General features: G+C 44.1%; 1 protein-coding gene across 1 annotated transcript in view; it reads left to right on the top strand.

The window, feature by feature from the left end:
* Positions 1–7,540: 7,540 nt before the first annotated feature.
* The window catches only part of KIF26B (kinesin family member 26B), a 506,912-nt gene continuing 495,838 nt past the window's right edge, over positions 7,541–18,614 (top strand). The window contains exons 1-2 of the mRNA XM_043923976.1: positions 7,541–8,276; positions 9,098–9,499. Of these exons, the coding sequence (XP_043779911.1) occupies positions 8,214–8,276; positions 9,098–9,499 (465 nt within the window). The 5' untranslated portion in view covers positions 7,541–8,213. The remainder of the gene's footprint in view (positions 8,277–9,097; positions 9,500–18,614) is intronic.

Raw genomic sequence — 18,614 nt, 5'->3', positions numbered from 1 at the left:
AGAATACTAAAGAGGAGTGGAAGCTATTATAGTCTGCCCTCTGCTTAGCAATTAGAAGTTGCCAGCCTGATTTTGGTTATTCCTGATTTATACTTTGGGGCTTTCAAAAGCACAGCGACATAATATATTTTAGCTATAAAATTTATGAGCTACTCACCCCTGAGGTATAAATAATGAAAAAGCTAAGTTTCATTTTCTGAAAATATAAAAGTCCCACAAAACACTCCCAAAGAAGCTACATCTGTTTAATAAATAAGCAACAAGGAATATGGAATAAAGAAGTTCATTCTAAGTCAGGTAATGGACCTTAACATTTTTTTTGCACTCTGTACTTAAAAAGAATATATATATATATAGCAGGGAGATACTGTTTTTCACCCAGGGATATCAATGGAATAAATAAATTGGTGTTAATAGGAGCTCTGGGTTTTGGGAAGTCAGGATGTAATTTATCCGAAATACGAGTGCTTTTTTTTTCTTAACCTAAATCTTGAAGTAATTCCATTAACACCCTCAAATATGAAGATGTGGGAAGTATACAAGCACACCTAATTTTATTGCATCTCACCTATAACACTTCTTCTGTTTTTTTTTTTTTTTTTTACAAATTGAAGGTTTGTAACTCTGCATTGTCAGATGATGCATTTTTAGCAGTAAAGTATTTTAAAGTTAAGGTACATATATATATATATATATATATATATATATATATATATATATATATTTGGCTTCCCTGATAGCTCAGTTGGTAAAGAATCCACCTGCAATGCAGGAGACCTGGGTTCGATTCCTGGGTTGGGAAGATCCTCTGGAGAAGGGGACAGGCTACCCACTCCAGTATTCTGGCCTCGGTCCGAAAGAGTTGGATACAACTGAGCAACTTTCATTCACTATGTACATTTTTTAGACATATTGCTATTGCACACTTAATAGATTACAGTCTAGTATAAAAGTAACTTTTATATGTACTGAGACACCGAAACATTCATGAGACTGACTTCATTGTGATATTTGCTTTATTGCAGTGGTCTGGAACCAACATGCCTGTATATATATAGAGATTTCTATCTATCCGTGAGAAGTTGGGTAGAATCATGAAAAGAACTTCACTTAGATAGGAAATAAAATTATAGCTAGTTTTTTTTTTTTTAAACTAACTCTTTAGGCTGCTAACTCAGAGAACAGAAACCCTTGAAACTACAAGAATTACAAAAACCTAAGGTCAACTTGAAAAAGCCACTATTAAGCTAAAATGAAGGTGTGCTTTACATACAACTGAATTTCCAAAAGAAAACAATTATAAGCTGGGTAACAACAACAAGAACCTATTTAAAGGTACTGGAGAGTGGCCAAAAGCAGGGCAGAGACTGGAGGGGATTCAGGGATTCAATCCTTGAAAGAAGGGTTACAGGGGTTTTTCCAGTCTGCTGGGCACCGTGGCTATAACTCAACGTGAAAGCCAGTCTTATTGGTTAGAGACATTACACAGTGGAGTTCAGGGGTGTAGCTGGAAAGGGAGGAAAAAAATCCCAGGGAGGAGAGAGTCAGTCCTGAAATTCACATTACATTTCTCTCAAATCCTTGGCTGATATTTTTAAATTTTGCATACATAGAAGAGTTACAAGAAGTTCAAGGGAAAAGGCATGTCGAAGCTGAAAGAGCTGAAGAGATTTCAGCTGCTATCACTACAGGGAGCAGAGCTTGGAGTTTAATGCCCAAGTTGGAGGGACCTGATAAACACTTTAGATTTTCTTTTTTAAAAAATAATTTTATTTATTTACTTATTTTTGGCTGTGCTGGGCCTTTGTTGCTGCACCGGGCTTTTCTCTAGCTGCGGCGGGAGAGGGCTGTTCTCTAGCTGTGGTACATGGGCTTCTCACTGGGGTGACTTCTTTGTTGCAGAGCCAGGTTCTAGGGTGTGCGGGCTTCAGTAGTTGCAACTCCTGGGCTCTAGAGCACAGGCTCAGTAGTTGTGGTGCTCGGACTTGGTTACTCTGTGGCATGAGGGATCCTCCTGGGCCAGGGATCAAACCTGTGTCTCCCATATTAGCAGGCAGATTCTTTACCACTGAGCCAGCAGGGAAGCCCCCACTTTAGTCCTTCCATCAAAACCCCAGAAGGGCCATACTTCATGGGCAAAGAACAAGTCCCAGGACTAAGGGATTTTTCTCAGATATAAGAGCCAAACCTCAACAGAACTATCTGCTCTAACAAAGCACAAAGCCAAGCCTTTATAAGTTTAAGATGACCCACTGATAAAGAATCTGCCTGCCAATGCAGGAGACACAGGAGACTCGGGTTCAATCCCTGGGTTGGGGCAATCTTTTGGAGGAGGAAATGGCAACCCACTCCAGTATTTTTGCCTGGATAATCCCATGGACAGAGGAGCCTGGCAGGCTATAGTCTGTGGGGTTGCAAAGAGTTGGAGACACCTGAACGATTGAGCATGCATGCATGCACGCACATACCACTAACTTAACTGCCTGCTAGAACAAAATCAGTACTTTTCAAAGGAAGGTAATAGAATCTAGCATCTCTGTGATGTAATATCCACAATACCCAGCTTGCACTTCAAATTTACTGGTTATGAAAATACACAGAAAGATGTGATTCAGAGTCAAGAGAAAAAACAATGAATAGAAAGTAACCCCCAAGTGAGCCAGATGTTGGAATTAGCAGGAAGAAAATTAAAGTTGTCATTATAACTATGTCCACAGATTTAAAGGGAAACTATATATGTATATATTGAAAAGTACAATATCTGAAATGAAGAATTCACTGAATAGGTTTGACAGAGATTGGAGATAGCAGAGGTAAATGTCAGTGAACTTAATAAAGGATCAACAGAAATTATCCAGTCTGAAGAATAAAAGGGTAAAAGGCTGAAATAATAACAGAGCCTCAGTAACTCATGGGACAATTTAAATAGTGTACTAATATACATGTAATTGGAGTCCCAGAAGGACAGAAAAGAGAGAATGGGTCTAGAAAAATTCAATAAATAATGACTGAAATTTCCCCAAACTTGCTGAAAAACTTACAGATCAAATTATAGGTCTTAGAAATTCAGCAAACCCTCAGCAGGATAAATACAGCGAGAACCACATCCAGGAGCATTATAACCAAACCAAACTGCTGAAAACCCAATTGTAAAGAGAAAAATCTTCAAAACATCCAGAGAAAAAGGGCATATTACACACACACACACACACACACACACACACACACACACACACACACACACACACACACACACACACACACACACACACACACACGAATTCCCATGAGAGTTAATGTTAGCTTCTAATCAGAAGCAAGCAAGGGCAGAAGGCAATGAATGACATCTTTAAAGAGTGGAGAGAAAAATAACTGTCAACCAAAAATTCAAAATACAGTTAAACTGTTCTTCAGACTCAAAAGTGAAAAAAAGACAGATAAGCAAAAGCTGAGGGAATCCGTCACCACTAGACCCTTGGTACAAGAAATGTTAAAGGAAATTCTTCAGTCTGAAGGGAAATGACCTAGTTGAAAAGCTGGCTCTCTAGGAAAAAAAATTTTATCAGTCTTCCAAATATAAAACTAGGTAAATATAAAAAGGAAAAAAAAACCAAACAAACCCCAAACCACACCCCCCACCACCAGGGACTTCCCTGGTGGTCAAGTGGTTAAGAATCCACCTTGTAATGCAGGGGACTCTGGTTCAATCTCTAATCTGGAAATTAAGATTCCACAAGCTGCAAGGGAGCTGGGGAACCACAATAAAAGATCCCTCATGAAGCAAGGATGATCCCACTTGTGCTTCAACTAAGAACCAACAGCAGCCAAATAAATAAATTGTGTGTGTGTGTGTTAGTCACTCAGTCGTGTTTGACTCTTTGTGACCGCATGGACTGTAGTCTGCCCTCCAGGCTCCTCTGTCCATTTGATTTTCCAGGCAAGAATACTGGAGTGGGTTGCCATTCCTCTCTCCAGGGGATCTTCCCAACTGAGGGCTCGAACCTGGTTCTCCTGCATGGCAGGCAGATTCTTTACCCTTTAAGCCACCAGAATCACCCAATTAATTAAAAAAAAAAAAACCCCACATATTTAAAATATTCTAGCTTCACCAAAAGACAAGTTGTTTAAAGTAAAATGGAGACTATGGTATTATGGATTTTACAATGTATATGGATATAAAATACAACAAATAGTAGCATAAAGGAGGGGGGTAAAATGGAATTATACTGTTGCAAATTTCTTACACAAGGGCACAAAATTAAGTAGCCCAAGTTGAAGATGCATATTATAATCCTCAGAGAAGAGCCTCTTGATGAAAGTGAGAGAGGAGAGTGAAAAAGCTGGCTTAAAACTCAACATTCAGAAAACTAAGATCATGGCATCCAGTCCCACCACTTCATGGCAAATAGATGGGAAAACAGTGCAAACAGTGACAAACTATTTTCTTGGGCTTCAAAATTGCTGCAGATGGTGACTGCAGCCATGAAATTAAAAGATTAAAAAAATTAAAAATTAAAAGCCTTGGAAGAAAAGCTATGACCAACCTAGAAAGCATATTAAAAAGCAGAGACATTACCATCTTTCTAAATTCCATATATATGTGTTAGTATGCTGTAATGTTCTTTATCTTTCTGGCTTACTTCATTCTGTATAATGGAAGACATGGTGTATATGTAAGATATGAAAGATAAAGAACATTACAGCATACTAACACATATATATGGAATTTAGAAAGACGGTAACGACAACCCTATATGCAAAACAGAAAAAGAGACACAGAAGTACAGAACAGACTTTTGAACTCTGTGGGAGAAGGTGAGGGTGGGATGTTGTGAAAGAACAGCATGTATATTATCTATGGTGAAACAGGTCACCAGCCCAGGTGGGATGCATGAGACAAGTGCTCGGGCCTGGTGCACTGGGAAGACCCAGAGGAATCGGGTGGAGAGGGAGGTGGGAGGGGGGATCGGGATGGGGAATACGTGTAAATCTATTGCTGATTCATGTCAATGTATGACAAAACCCACTGAAAAAATAAATAAATAAATTAAAAAAAAAAAAGCAGAGACATTACTTTGCCAACAATGGTCTGTCTAGTCAAAGTTTTTCCAGTAGTCATGTATGGATGTGAGAGTTGGACTATAAAGAAGGCTGAGCACTAAAGAACTGATGCTTTTGAACTGGGGTGTTGAGAAGACTCTTGAGAGTCCCTTGGACTGCAAGGAGATCCAACCAGTCCATCCTAAAGGAGATCAGTCCTGAGTGTTCATTGGAAGGACTGATATTGAAGCTGAAACTCCAATACTTTGTATGGAAAGAACTGACTCAGTGGAAAAGACCCTGATGCTGGGAAAGATTGAAGGCAGGAGGAGAAGGGAACGACAGAGAATAAGATGGCTGGATGGCATCACCAACTCGATGGACATGAGTTTGAGAAAGCTCTGGGAGTTATTGATGGACAGGGAAGCCTGGGGTGCTGCAGTCCATGGTGTCGCAGAGTCCGACACGACTGAGTGACTGAACTGAACAGTTAAAAGGCTAATAGAGGGGTGAAAGCGGAATACTAAACGATTCAATCAACAAAAAGAAGGCCGGAGAGACAGGAGTGAAAAACAGAGTCCACACAGAAAACAGACCCATACTATCAACAACATATAGCTCAAAAACTTCGCAGTCAGGTAAAACTAATCCATGGTGATACAAAAGAAATCAGAACTGTGATTTTACATGACGGATTGGAATCACCTGGGAAGGCACAGGTATGAACTTTCTGGAGTGATGGAGATATATAACTTGATTGAGGTGGTGCCTTACCTGGGAGTGTACATTTATCAAAATTAATAGACTATACACATAAAAATTGTGCATTTCACGGTATGTAAATTTTACATCCATTTTTTTAAAGCCTCATATCAAACTCTCTTGCGGGGCTTCTAGTTGCAAACTTTGATCAACAGAGGGCGCTCCCAGCTCACCAAACACTCTTCTGAGTCCCAGCTACTTTGGGATGCAAATCAGACCACCTCTGGTCTCCTCCGTCTCCAAGGTGAATCTCCCAGCTCCCCAGTACTCTCCCTCGACACCTCACCTTCCCCACCCGCGGCTCACGGGCTAGTCCGTTTCACCTGGCCACGAGCTGCTTTTCGGCAGATGAGCAGTGCGTAGCTAATGGCGATGTTATTTCCCGCAGCACCTGCGCGGAATACAGATATGGACGGAAGCAGGCAGTTGCCCGGGGGTGTGCCTGCCCCATAAGGTCTTCTCTTGATATAACCACTTTTAAATGGAAGTAAGAACGTAATGGAAACTTCCACACTGTTTTCGAGATCTACATTTTTACCTTCTTACCTCGCTGTGGTGGCTGTGAAACATTCCCACGCAAGGGCTGCGGTGGGAAGGGCGGGGGGCGGGGAGGGTGGTGGATGGCAGCGCGAGGGATGCACGAAGGAATTTTCCCCCGAGGAAAGCAGGTGTGGGGGGCGTTGCCCCTTCCACAGGGTTCCAGCACCCTAGAATATTGTCTTCCTGCCCCCTCCGTATCTCAGAGGGAAACTAGAGACTGGAAAGCCCCAGGCGTCCTTTGCACCCTCGCCTGCCCCCAGGCCGGGTACCTCCCGGGCGCGGAGATGCCATTACACCTCACGTGATACCCGCGCGGGGCTGGTCCTTCAAGAGGCGTCTCGCGGGGTGTTAATTAAAGGTCACAACAAAACAGACCTGCGGGCTCACTAGAAGATTTGTCCTCTCGGGAGATGAAAAATGACACTCTGGAGCAGCTACGTGTGGAGCCCGGCAAATGCCGGCTTCCTGGGCTCTGGGCTCTGCGCCGGGGGCCGGAGGGGGACTGGAGAGGGCGATGACCGGGTGCTCCCGGGACCCGGTGGACCCTGCCTGCTGGAAGAGCCGGGATCGGGTGCCGAAGGGACCCCCGACCGAGGCGAGGCCAAGGCCAGCTCGCACACACCCCCCTTCCAGGCCCGCGCCGTCCCTCAGTTTCCCTGCCGGGCGGCTGCCCGCTGGCTCCCCGGGCTCGTGCGTCCGAGCCCTGGGCGGCGAGGCAGAGCGCACACTGGGTCGCGGGCGGGCTGGGGTGAAGGCCCTGTTCTCTCGCTGCGCTTGGGAGGGTGGCCCCCCGGCCGGCCAGGCTTAGGAGGGCAATTCCAGAAAAGGTTTGCAGGGCAGGTCTAGGAGAACAAAGGGCGGGGGGAGGACTCGGCATATTTGTGGACTTGTTTGTGACTCAATCCCTCTTTCACGGCGTTTCAAAGGCAGAACTGCAAGCCTTGCCAGGAAGAGAAAGAACTTGGGGGCGGGGAAGCTCGGGCGCGTTTCTGTCCGGCTGCGCTCGCTCGGCTCTGCCCCCAGCTCCAGTCTCGCGCAGTGCTGTTTCATTAGAGCCCTGGACCCGGGCCACTCACCAGCAACTTCCCCGCACCGCGCGAGATTTACGACCCCCTCCCCCGGCTCTCGGCCTCGGAATGTCAGGCAGGAGAGCCGCAACATAAAATGGATCCCGGCTGGCGCGGCGGCGGCGGCAGCCAGGCGGCGGGCTCCCCGGCGGGGCCGCGGTTCGCAAGGCTCCGCGCTGCGCCTGGGCGCACACGCGCGCCCTGACCGCGGACGCCGGCCGGGCCACACCGCCGCCCCTCTCTGCCCTCGCGCAACTGTCAGGCAAAGCGGGACGGCGGATATTGGCTCCCCCACACGCCGAGGCTCCTCCCCGATCTGGATCTTTATATTTTGGGAGAATTTCTTTGAACTCAGTTACCAAGCTCCGCGAAAGGAGGCAAGTTCCCACAGCCGGTTCGCTGGCGGTAGGCGAGGCGGGGGTCTCGCCCACCTCCTCGGCAGCTGCCGTGTGCCCCGATTGTACTCGTCTTTTGCCTCGTGGAGGAAAACGGACTCACTAGGCTAAGGAAAATGCCAATTATCTGGATGTGACCGTGAAAAGAGAACGTGTGACTGGAGGAAGCAGAAGAGGAGGAAAAGCATTATTTGAAGAGAAGAATAAACCAGGCACTCCAACCCTTCTGCAAATTAGTGCTGTTACTTCTGGGGTCCATCTGCTTTTGTCCCCCCAACCCCTCCATTAAGAAACCTTGACTTGAGGGCCAAGAGACAGCCCCCTACCACTGGGCATCCTTCTGGGTTGGAAGACCTTTTGGATGTAGCGTTGGTGGAACATTTAGACACTCTCCTCTGGAAAAGCCACCATGAATTCGATAGCTGGGAATAAAGAGAGGCTTGCAGTCTCCACCAGGGGCAAGAAATACGGGGTAAGTTGTGACGGGTCTAATGCAGAGATGTGTTACCAGACTCTTTCCCGACCCGGGTCTCCCTTTCTGGGTAACGTGCGGCCGGGGCAGGGCGGCTCCGAGCTCTCCTCCGGCTGCAGCGGCGCCTCGGCCCGGCCAGCCGAGGCGCGCGCGCGGAGGCGGGTCTGCCCGCGAGGACGCCCGCACACTCGCCTTGCCCTCGGAATTTTTGCAGCCCTCTCGTTCCTCCTCTTCCCCGCATCCCTAACTTTTGCAGCATTCCTGACTTCCAAGCAGAGTTAAGTCGAATGGGAGGGTTTCCCACGAAATCTCCGCAGCTCTTAGGGATCGGTGCCCTGGAATCAGGAAAACCTTTCATTTACCTTCAGGATCCAGAGGGCTGTACCCCGAATTAATACAAATCCAAAAATCACAGTCACTCCCCCCCCCCCCCCAGTAGTCTTACAGAATCTTAAACGTGGGCTCCTTCTGGGATGGGTGCCGGGTTCAAAAGCGCGGGGAGCTGAATCGGTGGGTTCCTCTGCAGAAACCATTGAAATTCCCTGAGCGAGCGAGTCCCTATCCTCCAGATCGGAGGAGTCCGCCGGCGCCCGGGAACCGGCGCAGGGGACACCCGGGCGACGAGGATTCACTTAAAGACAATTAACCAGACAAATGGAGTCAGATTTTGCCGCAGGACCCGGAGCGGTCCCGAACGCGCCCCTATTGGCGCTGGGCCGGCGCCTTCGATGGAACGCAGATGCCCGGGCAGGCCGGAGGGTGGCCCTGGGCCGGGGCGCGGGAGCCCGGCGGCCCCTGACACCCGGGTGTCTCCCCTGCAGGTGAATGAAGTCTGCTCGCCCACCAAGCCCGCGGCGCCCTTCTCCCCCGAGAGCTGGTACCGGAAAGCATACGAAGAGTCCCGCGCCGGGAGCCGGCCCACCCCCGAGGGCGCGGGCTCGGCGCTCGGCTCGTCTGGGACCCCGTCCCCGGGCTCAGGTACTTCGTCCCCGAGCTCCTTCACGGGCTCCCCGGGCCCCGCCTCCCCGGGCATTGGCACCAGCTCGCCGGGCTCCCTTGGCGGTTCGCCAGGCTTCGGCACGGGCTCCCCGGGCTCGGGCAGCGGCGGCGGCTCCTCCCCCGGATCAGACCGCGGCGTCTGGTGCGAGAATTGCAACGCCCGCCTGGTGGAGCTGAAGAGGCAGGCTCTGAAGCTGCTTCTCCCGGGGCCCTTCCCGGGCAAGGTGAGCGCCGCCGGGGACGGGACGCGGCTGGGCGGGCCACCGCTGCGCGCGCCTCGCCGCGGCCAGGGGCGGGGGTGGGGGGGCCTGCAGCGCCAGGCGATGCTCAGTTGCAGACGGGTCGTTGGCTCTGCAGGGGCAGCTCCGGGCCTCGGGGGGCAATCCAGCGGTCTACGCCGCCAGACCTTCCTCGGGCACATTGCTTGGATGGTGCGTGCGCGGTTCCAGGCCTCGCTGTCCAGCTGGGTTGCCCAGGTTATCCTTCCTGCCTCCCTCCACTTCCCAGAGCCCCTTTCTGTGCCCCCAGCACTCGCCCAGCTATCCGGATGGACCCGCGCAGTGCCACCTTTCCCCGAGACCCTCGTCCCCCGAGTGTCCACAGACCTTAGCCGCGTGTTGGGCCGGGGACAGACTGACACCAGCTGCTGGGATTCGGCGCCCAGCCCCCTGCCTCCTTACCACTCCCCCCCACCAATGCCCCCCATCCCCCCGCTCCCCAGCCCTCATTAGATTTTTCTCCCCACCCCCATTCATGATCCTTTACAAAAGTGTCGGTGGGAGTAGTAAAAGCAGGCTGATATTTAGGAATTGGCATTTCCCATTGCCTATTTGTGGCCCTTCCTTTCCAGGGGTACCAAACAGAAACACACACTGGAAAGCCAGCATTCCCCCCAACCTCTGTGTGTCTGTCAGAGGAAGACTAAGGGGTGAGGCGCTTCTCTGAGCGCGGCTGCCTTCTGTCTGCTCCAGCACGGAGCACGCGGCTCCTCCATGGCAACCTTGCCAGCGTTGTGTGTGTCCAGAGCCCCCAGAGTGTAACATAATGCAATTGTATTTGCACTGTTGGGCCTAAGTACTATCAAAAGAAAATATTTACTCTTTCACTTCAAAGAGTTTTTATCAGCGGTTAGAGAGAAATATCAAGAAAACAGCGTGAATTGCTGTAGAGAATTCTGACACTGTTCAGTGGTATTTTCTGATTTATAGTTCTGTGACTTTTGAAGTAAAGTGTTGTGATTCTGAGTCGTGGAGTTTAGGAATAAATGCATCTGCTGGCCATTTCTGCTTATCCAAACACACACACTGATGTTTTCATGTGCAAGGGTTAAATTAAACAAATACCCACAGAAGTTGTAAAATTTTAAACGTGGAAATTGCCACCAAGAGAATTGGTTTTATGAATCCCGAATTTATCTCTAGAATAATTAACTTGTAGATTGTTGTCAGTATGCCATTTTTGTAGTTTGATAATAAATCTGTCAGGACACCCCTAAGAATAAATCTCAGGGACTCTAAAAGCTTATTTCACTCTTGTAAGCCCTATCCTCTGATTTAACAGTGGCTCTTCACTAACAGATTTATTTACTCTTGTGATCGTTTATCAGTATTCTTTGATTTTTTTACTGCATTCAAGGAACTGTGTTAGGCACAGCAATAAAATAACAGGTACCTGCAGTCCTTGTCCACATGGAGCTTGTATTCTCATGGAGGATAGAGATGTTGACCACAAAATGCACAACTCCTAATTTATTTCCATTTGTGGTGAGTACAACAGAGGACGAGTACGGGGTGCTAGAAGATTGTATAACCAGACTGGACCAGCTGGTAAATTATTAAGAGCTTTGGTTCTTAAAGATATATAGTATCTGATTTTTGGCAATCCTAGTAAGTTACAGCCTACCAATTTATTCTAGAACATTCTTGCAGACCTGTTCTTACAGTAGCTTCTTTGTGTTGTTGCATGCTCCTTGTGTGCAAAGGTAAATTACAATATACTCTTTTTATAAAAGTGGTGGGAGGAAAGGAAATCTATAGGAAGAAGAAACAAATGTTGAAACTTAAATGCATCCATCATATTTTGTGGAGTCATGTGACAAAGTAGATTTTTGGTTTTGTTGAAGCAGCCTGGAAAAATCAGTTTCAGTGCAATAAAAGGCAGCTTGATATACGTGCCAGTTTTATTTACATGATGAAATAAAATTGATGCTGGGAAACTGAGGACATTGTCAGTGAAGGTTACAGAAGAAACGTTGGATCTGGGGACCCTCAATGCTCTACACCAACTTACAATGATCCAGGTACATCAGGAAGAGAGCTATCAGTCTTGGGGGCAGTCACATGGAGTCACTTTTAGTGCACACATGAATTTGCTTGCAGTTTTAGATGTGATATGGCACAGTGAAATATGACATTTAGTGCAAAGGAGAGCACACGACTCAGCCAGAAGCAAGTGTTACTCAGATGACCTCACTGTTAGTAAAGAGGTATGGGGCCAGGATTTTAAATACAAATCCTCTGGCTGTCTCTGGGAATAGACATTTTAGGGTTTTTTTCCTTTTTAAAATATTGGTACCCTCAGACTAGGTAATATTTCCATTACACCTTGGAAATTTGCAGTATTTTAACCAAACAAATATTGTGTTCTCTCAAGCATCATGGATGGAGGCCCATGTAACTCTGACACAAGGCCTTTCTTCTTCCCACAGCCAGATTTATGAGCGAAATGTGGACTTCTATCACCCTCCGGCACAGAAGGAGTTAATTTTCATTAGAACAAGAGATGTCATTGTGACTCCAACAAGTAGTTTGCCCTGAATAGTAAGGGTCTGAAAGATAAAGGCATGTTTTTGAGGGGTAATTAGCAAACATGTTCATAATTCACAAGCCTTTTAGCTGTACATGGGGACTCATTTCTTACATAGAGTACTACATTCTATGAAGAGGTATGAAAAGTCTCCTAGGTAAGCATTTTAAAGTGAAAGGCAGAATAGCACATTCAGGAACCTTATTATTTTAGAGTAGAGTTGGCTTTGGTTCTTTCTCTATCACTGATTTATTTTGTGACCGTGAGTAAATCAGTTTTTCTCTGTATTTTTAACTTTCCCATTTTTTTCCTTGGTGTAAAGGATAAAAATGATTCAGAATGTAGGTGACTTTTCTTTCTTTTTTTTTTTGTAGGTGACTTTTCAAATGATTAGACTGTCAAAAAATTATTTTCGATAAGGTTTGAAAAGTGCTTACATTCTTCAGAGAAAGACGGGAATGTTTATGATTGTTAACTAGACAAGATTGTGTGGGATTTATGTTTCACCGAATTTAGGGCTTTTCTTACAAAATATCCACTTTCAATATCTGCCTCCGTTAGTACTTTTCCCAAATACCATACTGCCATCTAAATTGTCACATTGAGCCCATTGGTAGAGAGCAAGCGCTGCTGAAGTCCCCCAGTTTTGTCTCTGAAACAGTTGGTTAAGAAGGGAAGGTGAAGTGCTGGTGAGCCCATGTAGGGCTGTCAGGCTGGTCCCAAGAGTTAGACACTCACCCTGGTGGCCTGGAGTCTGGACACCCTGTTCTGAGCATGCTCAGTACTAGTCATGTGACCATTGGAGAATGAGGCTTCTTGGCAGACGGTGACAGGACTTGGAGGTTTCTAGCTTAGGTAACTGGGGGTCGGGTGGGTAGTGTTAACTGAGGCAGGAAATGAGAGGCGAGACAGATTTGAAAGGAACTCAGAAGAAAAATCCTACAGATAGAGGAGCCTGGTGGGCTACAGCCCAAAGAGTCTGCACAGTCCACAAAAGACTGAGCATGCATGCAATACAATACAATTCATTGAACACCTGCTGTGTGACATACTCTTTACAAATAGTGTCTCACTGAATAACTGTAGGCATCAAGTATTATCATCTGATGCTGTAAATGAGCCAACTGATTTCCAAAGAAGTTTAGTAACTTTCCCAACCTTTCTCAGCTTAGTCATCGCTGCACTGAGATTTGACGGAATATGAAGCCTGTGGTCTTTCTTGTATGCCACTGAGCCTTGCTCTTCCAGAGTAGCAGGAAGTCTGGAAGCAGCATTAGAACTTCCTTCTTTCTTTAGAAGCTCTAAACAGTATTAAAATATTAACAAGAATGACCTAAGAGAATATGTCCTGGACTTGGAGGGCATTGAAGAAGCTGGAAATCAAATTCATGATCTCAAGGACTTGCAATGCAAATTAGAATACAAAATACAAATAATCAAGCAGCGTACCCTGAAGGCAGTTACGAAAGGGTGCTCCCTCAATAAACTCTTGACATTTTCTTCTTTTCAGAAGAAAGATGCTAGTGGGTTTGGTTTCCCATGCACTGAGTTTGTGGTTTCTGGGAAGAGAAAAGAGTAGAGGCAGGTTTAGGAATGAAACAGACCTGGGGATGCAGAAGGGGCAACGGTGAGCTCACGTCACTCTTAATGATGCCCTGCAGGTGCTGTGCTTAGCCGCTCAGCAATGTCCAACTCTTTGCAGCCCCATGAACAGAAGAGCCTGGTGGGCTACAGTCCATGGGATTCTCCAGGCAAGAATACTGGAGTGGGTTACCAAGCCCTCCTTGATGCGTTGCATCAGCCTTTCAAATAGCAACACCTGAGTGAGTCAAGTTTTTTACTTGGTGCAGACTGTAAATCATTTGGATTGACTTGTATCACTTCAGTCAGTAAAAAAAAAAAAAAAAAAAAAGGAGTAACTTACTGGGTTTATTTCTTTTCTAGGGCTAGTAAGTGAAAGTGGTTAGATAAAATTAATGTGGTTTTTTTTTTTTTAATTTTTTTTAATTTTTTTATTAGTTGGAGGCTAATTACTTCACAACATTTCAGTGGGTTTTGTCATACATTGATATGAATCAGCCATAGATTTACACTTATTCCCCATCCCGATCCCCCCTCCCACCTCCCTCTTCACCCGACTCCTCTGGGTCTTCCCAGTGCACCAGGCCCGAGCACTTGTCTCATGCATCCCACCTGGGCTGGTGATCTGTTTCACCATAGATAGTATACATGCTGTTCTTTTGAAACATCCCACCCTCACATTCTCCCACAGAGTTCAAAAGTCTGTTCTGTATTTCTGTGTCTCTTTTTCTGTTTTGCATATAGGGTTATCATTACCATCTTTCTAAATTCCATATATATGTGTTAGTATGCTGTAATGTTCTTTATCTTTCTGGCTTACTTCACTCTGTATAATGGGCTCCAGTTTCATCCATCTCATTAGGACTGATTCAAATGAATTCTTTTTGACAGCTGAGTAATATTCCATGGTGTATATGTACCACAGCTTCCTTATCCATTCATCTGCTGATGGGCATCTAGGTTGCTTCCATGTCCTGGCTATTATAAACAGTGCTGCAATGAACATTGGGGTGCACGTGTCTCTTTCAGATCTGGTTTCCTCAGTGTGTATGCCCAAAAGTGGGATTGCTGGGTCATATGGCAGTTCTATTTCCAGTTTTTTAAGGAATCTCCACACTGTTTTCCATAGTGGCTGTACTAGTTTGCATTCCCACCAACAGTGTAAGAGGGTTCCCTTTTCTCCACACCCTCTCCAGCATTTATTGCTTGTAGACTTTTGGATAGCAGCCATCCTGACTGGCGTAAAGTCTTGGGATTTTAAGTGAAATCAGTCCTTTTACCCATTGTAGCATCCCCATGTATAAATGTAAAACCATTTCGTATCCATCGGCAAGAGCATCTTTCCTGTTCTATTCACAGTTGAGGTACCTAGCCAGAAATAGGTACCAAAGAACAAATCTCACAGTTGGGGCCTGTCCTAGATCCTTTTGAGGTCTGTGACAGAATTTTTGAATGGACAGCCTAAACCCTATGAAACATCAGCCCCTAAGAACTCTCTGGAGTAAGCAAAAAATTCCAGGTTGGCAGAAGGTTATCAGACATCTGCTCATTTCTATATCAATACAAGAAAATCTTTTATGTAAAAAACAGTGTAGAACTACATTCCTAGCTGAATTTTCCCTGGTCATATATTTTGGGTTCATTTATGACTCAGAAATATCAGGAGGATTAGCCAGATATACTGAGAAGAGTGGCCAGGAATCACAGAGATTAAAGAAAGGAATGTGTCAGCGGTTTTAAGAACACCAAACAAGGCTCTAAATAGCCAGGCCGAAAGTAAGTCTAGACTTGGGAATATATATATATACACACATAACATATATTTTTTTCTGTATTTTTTCAGTTCCAAAACAGGGGTATGAAAAAAATAACTCCATTTAAAAAAAAGACCCTTTAGAAGCCAATGTAAAATTGTTTATAAATAGTTATTGAGTTTTAAATACTTACTAGCTATGAGAAAATTCTATCTGAAATCTTCTAAGAACACATGGTTATGCTTCATTTGAAACTTCCATTTTGGAAATATTTTAGATAAGGGATCAGCTAATAGATAATATGAGTAGTGAAAAAGTCCTGTAGCATTTGTCATTAAAGCATTTATGAAACATTTTAGGGATTATAAAAACATTCCCAGTAGAGACATGTGAGTAGTAATATCTTCTTTAAGGCTATTAGTAAGCTATGGAATAATGGTATTTCATTCTACCAGACTTTTAATTGTGAACCAGCATGGTCAGTTTTTATAGTGATTTAATTCACTTTGTAAAAATCCCTGGCCTGTAGTAATTTCTTCCACACTCATTGCAGATAGGATTATTGCGTTAGAAATGTGATTTTTTAAATGGCTGAGGCTGGTAATTTGTCAGCATTTGGCAGGATTAAGTCAATGAAATAGGCAACATTAGTTGCTCTTTGGCATTATATCACAGATCAAACTGAGCCATTCATCAGCTGATAATAATGGTGATGGTAATAATGATAACTAATGTTATCATCTAGTAATAATGATGACAAAAAATGGCTGGCAATTATCATCTAGTATATGCTAGGCATTGTACTAAGATACACAAACATATACATACATAAGATCTCATGGCAAAATGAAGATGAACCTGATTTTTTTCCTTTACCCTGGAATTCCAGGTGATTGATGCGGTCCAGGTCACAAAAGGAAGCATGAATAAAGATACAGGGACCAGCGAAATCCAAGAATGTTTCCCTTCCAAAGCCATTGAGGGGATATTAATATTATTAAACTACTAATTAATTAATGTTAATACACTATTGATACAACTGCCTGAGTGGGAGACCCTTGCTTGAGGGAGAAGGTTGGGATTATTTTTCCTGGTGACGTCACTTTCAGGGTTGGGGGAAAATATGTGAGGTTTTCAGGATCCTGAGCTGAGTAATTTTCTTGACTGGAATGTATTGGAGAAGGTCAAAGGAACTTCCTTATCCTTACATTCGCGTGACTGAGACTCTTGCCAGCCCTTCTCAAAAGCCCTGCCTGAGGGGCCCTTGGGGACCGCTGGAGAGATTGAATTCTTCAGCTGGACCTTCAATGCTGAGACAGCAGGGTTGCCAGACTTTACACTGTTTTGTCCCGGTAGAGACTGCACTGGGCTTTCTGTGAGGGTTTCCAGTCTATTTTCAGGAATACAAAGCTAATTTCCTTTTTATCACTGTCTTGAGTCACAGGCTAATCATAAGAATCTTTCCTTTATTAAAAAATATCTTCTGTGTGGTCTTATTGTGGCAAAGGAGCACTTTTTAGAATGGGCTCCCATTGATCTTTCAGGCTCACATGCACCAATCAGAAATAAAACTATTTGTATAGGTGCAAAAGGACAGAGGATACATCTCTGTTTCTAAATTACTTTTGAAATATTTATCAAAATAGTAAATCATCCTCCTACTTTCCATTGCCTTTGGGATGTTCTAGGACCCATCTAAGAAAATTGGATTTTGAATTTTGGTTAGAAAAGTTGTCTGTCTACCTTTTCCAGGTTATAAAGGAATTCACCTATATTTTCTTTGAATATTTGTAAGATTTCCCTTTTAATAGCTATATCTCTGATCCATTGAGAGATTATTTTGGTGTATATTGAGAGATGTGGATAAATTTTGCCCTTTTCTAAATGTCTATCCAGTTGTCTCCAAACTCTTTATTAACATATATGTCTTTCCCCCATTTGATTTGAAATATCCATGATCATAAGCAAGATTTTCAGTAGTTGGGTCTACTTCTGGACCTTCTATTATGTCCCATTTATCTGTCTTGTCATGTACTAATTCCACACTATTTTAATTATAGAAGCTTTGTACCATGTTTTAGTATTTGGTAACACTGGCTTTCTCTCTTTCCCAAATAATGCCTTTCCTTCCTAGTAGCTTTCTAGTTATTCTTCCTGACTATTTTCCCATATGAACTTTAGGATCAACTTGCCTAACTCCATAAAATTTTTAAAAATTGGGACCATATTAAGTTTATATATTAACCATGGAGGATTTGTGGCATCTTTATGATGTTGACTCCTTCCTGAGAACATGGAATGGCTTTCCGTTTGAACACATCTACTTTTCAGTAATTTTAAATGCTTTTCTCATAGAGGCTTTGCCATTTCTTGTTAAATTTATTTTTAGGTATTAAAAATACCTTTTGTTGCTTTTACAAATGAGCTTTTTGCTTCCATTATCTCTTCTAATTGATAGTTGTTAATATATAAGAAGGATAGTATATTAATTGTATATCCTGTTATTAGATTCTATTACTGTGTTCATTAGCTTTTAAATTAGTATTCTTGGATTTTCTTTTGTGAATAGAGATATCATCACTCTTCTCCTTTGCTATTTTTATTCCTCTAGTGGTTCTTTCTTGTTTGTTATATTGATTTATGCTTCCAAGACAATGTTAAATGGTAATGTATGGTGGGCATATGTATAGCTTTTTCCACTAAATAAGATGTTGACCTTTGGACTGAGGTCTATATATATTTTTTAAAGTTAAGGAAGGTATCCATCAGTTCCTATTTTATTTAGTATTTTTAGTCAGAAATGGGTGTTATATTTTGTCAGATGTCTCTTCAGTATCTAGGGAGATGATAATATGATTTTTCTCCCTAAATCGATTAACATTGTGAAATGTTATCATTGCTTTCCTGATAATGAACCATCCTTGCATTCTCATAATAAACCCAACTTGGTCACAGCATATTTTTTGAATATGCTGCTGGATTCAGTTTGCTAATATTTTATTTATGTTTTTTCCTGTCATATTCATATTCCATAAGCACTTTTGATTCCCACTCATGTACCAGCTACAGTTCTATGCCACCTTATAACCAAGATATGAAAAAGACTAAAAATTCCTGCCCTAGAGTAACTCCCAGCCTAGTATTGGAGATAGACAAGAAACCAAAGAGTTAGGGTGCAGCATATTAAATGCTGGACTAT

This window comes from Cervus elaphus, chromosome 14 (assembly GCF_910594005.1).
Source record: "Cervus elaphus chromosome 14, mCerEla1.1, whole genome shotgun sequence".
Taxonomy (NCBI): domain Eukaryota; kingdom Metazoa; phylum Chordata; class Mammalia; order Artiodactyla; family Cervidae; genus Cervus; species Cervus elaphus.
Note: the sequence above shows the minus strand (reverse complement) of the source record. Positions and strands in the feature narration are given on the sequence as shown.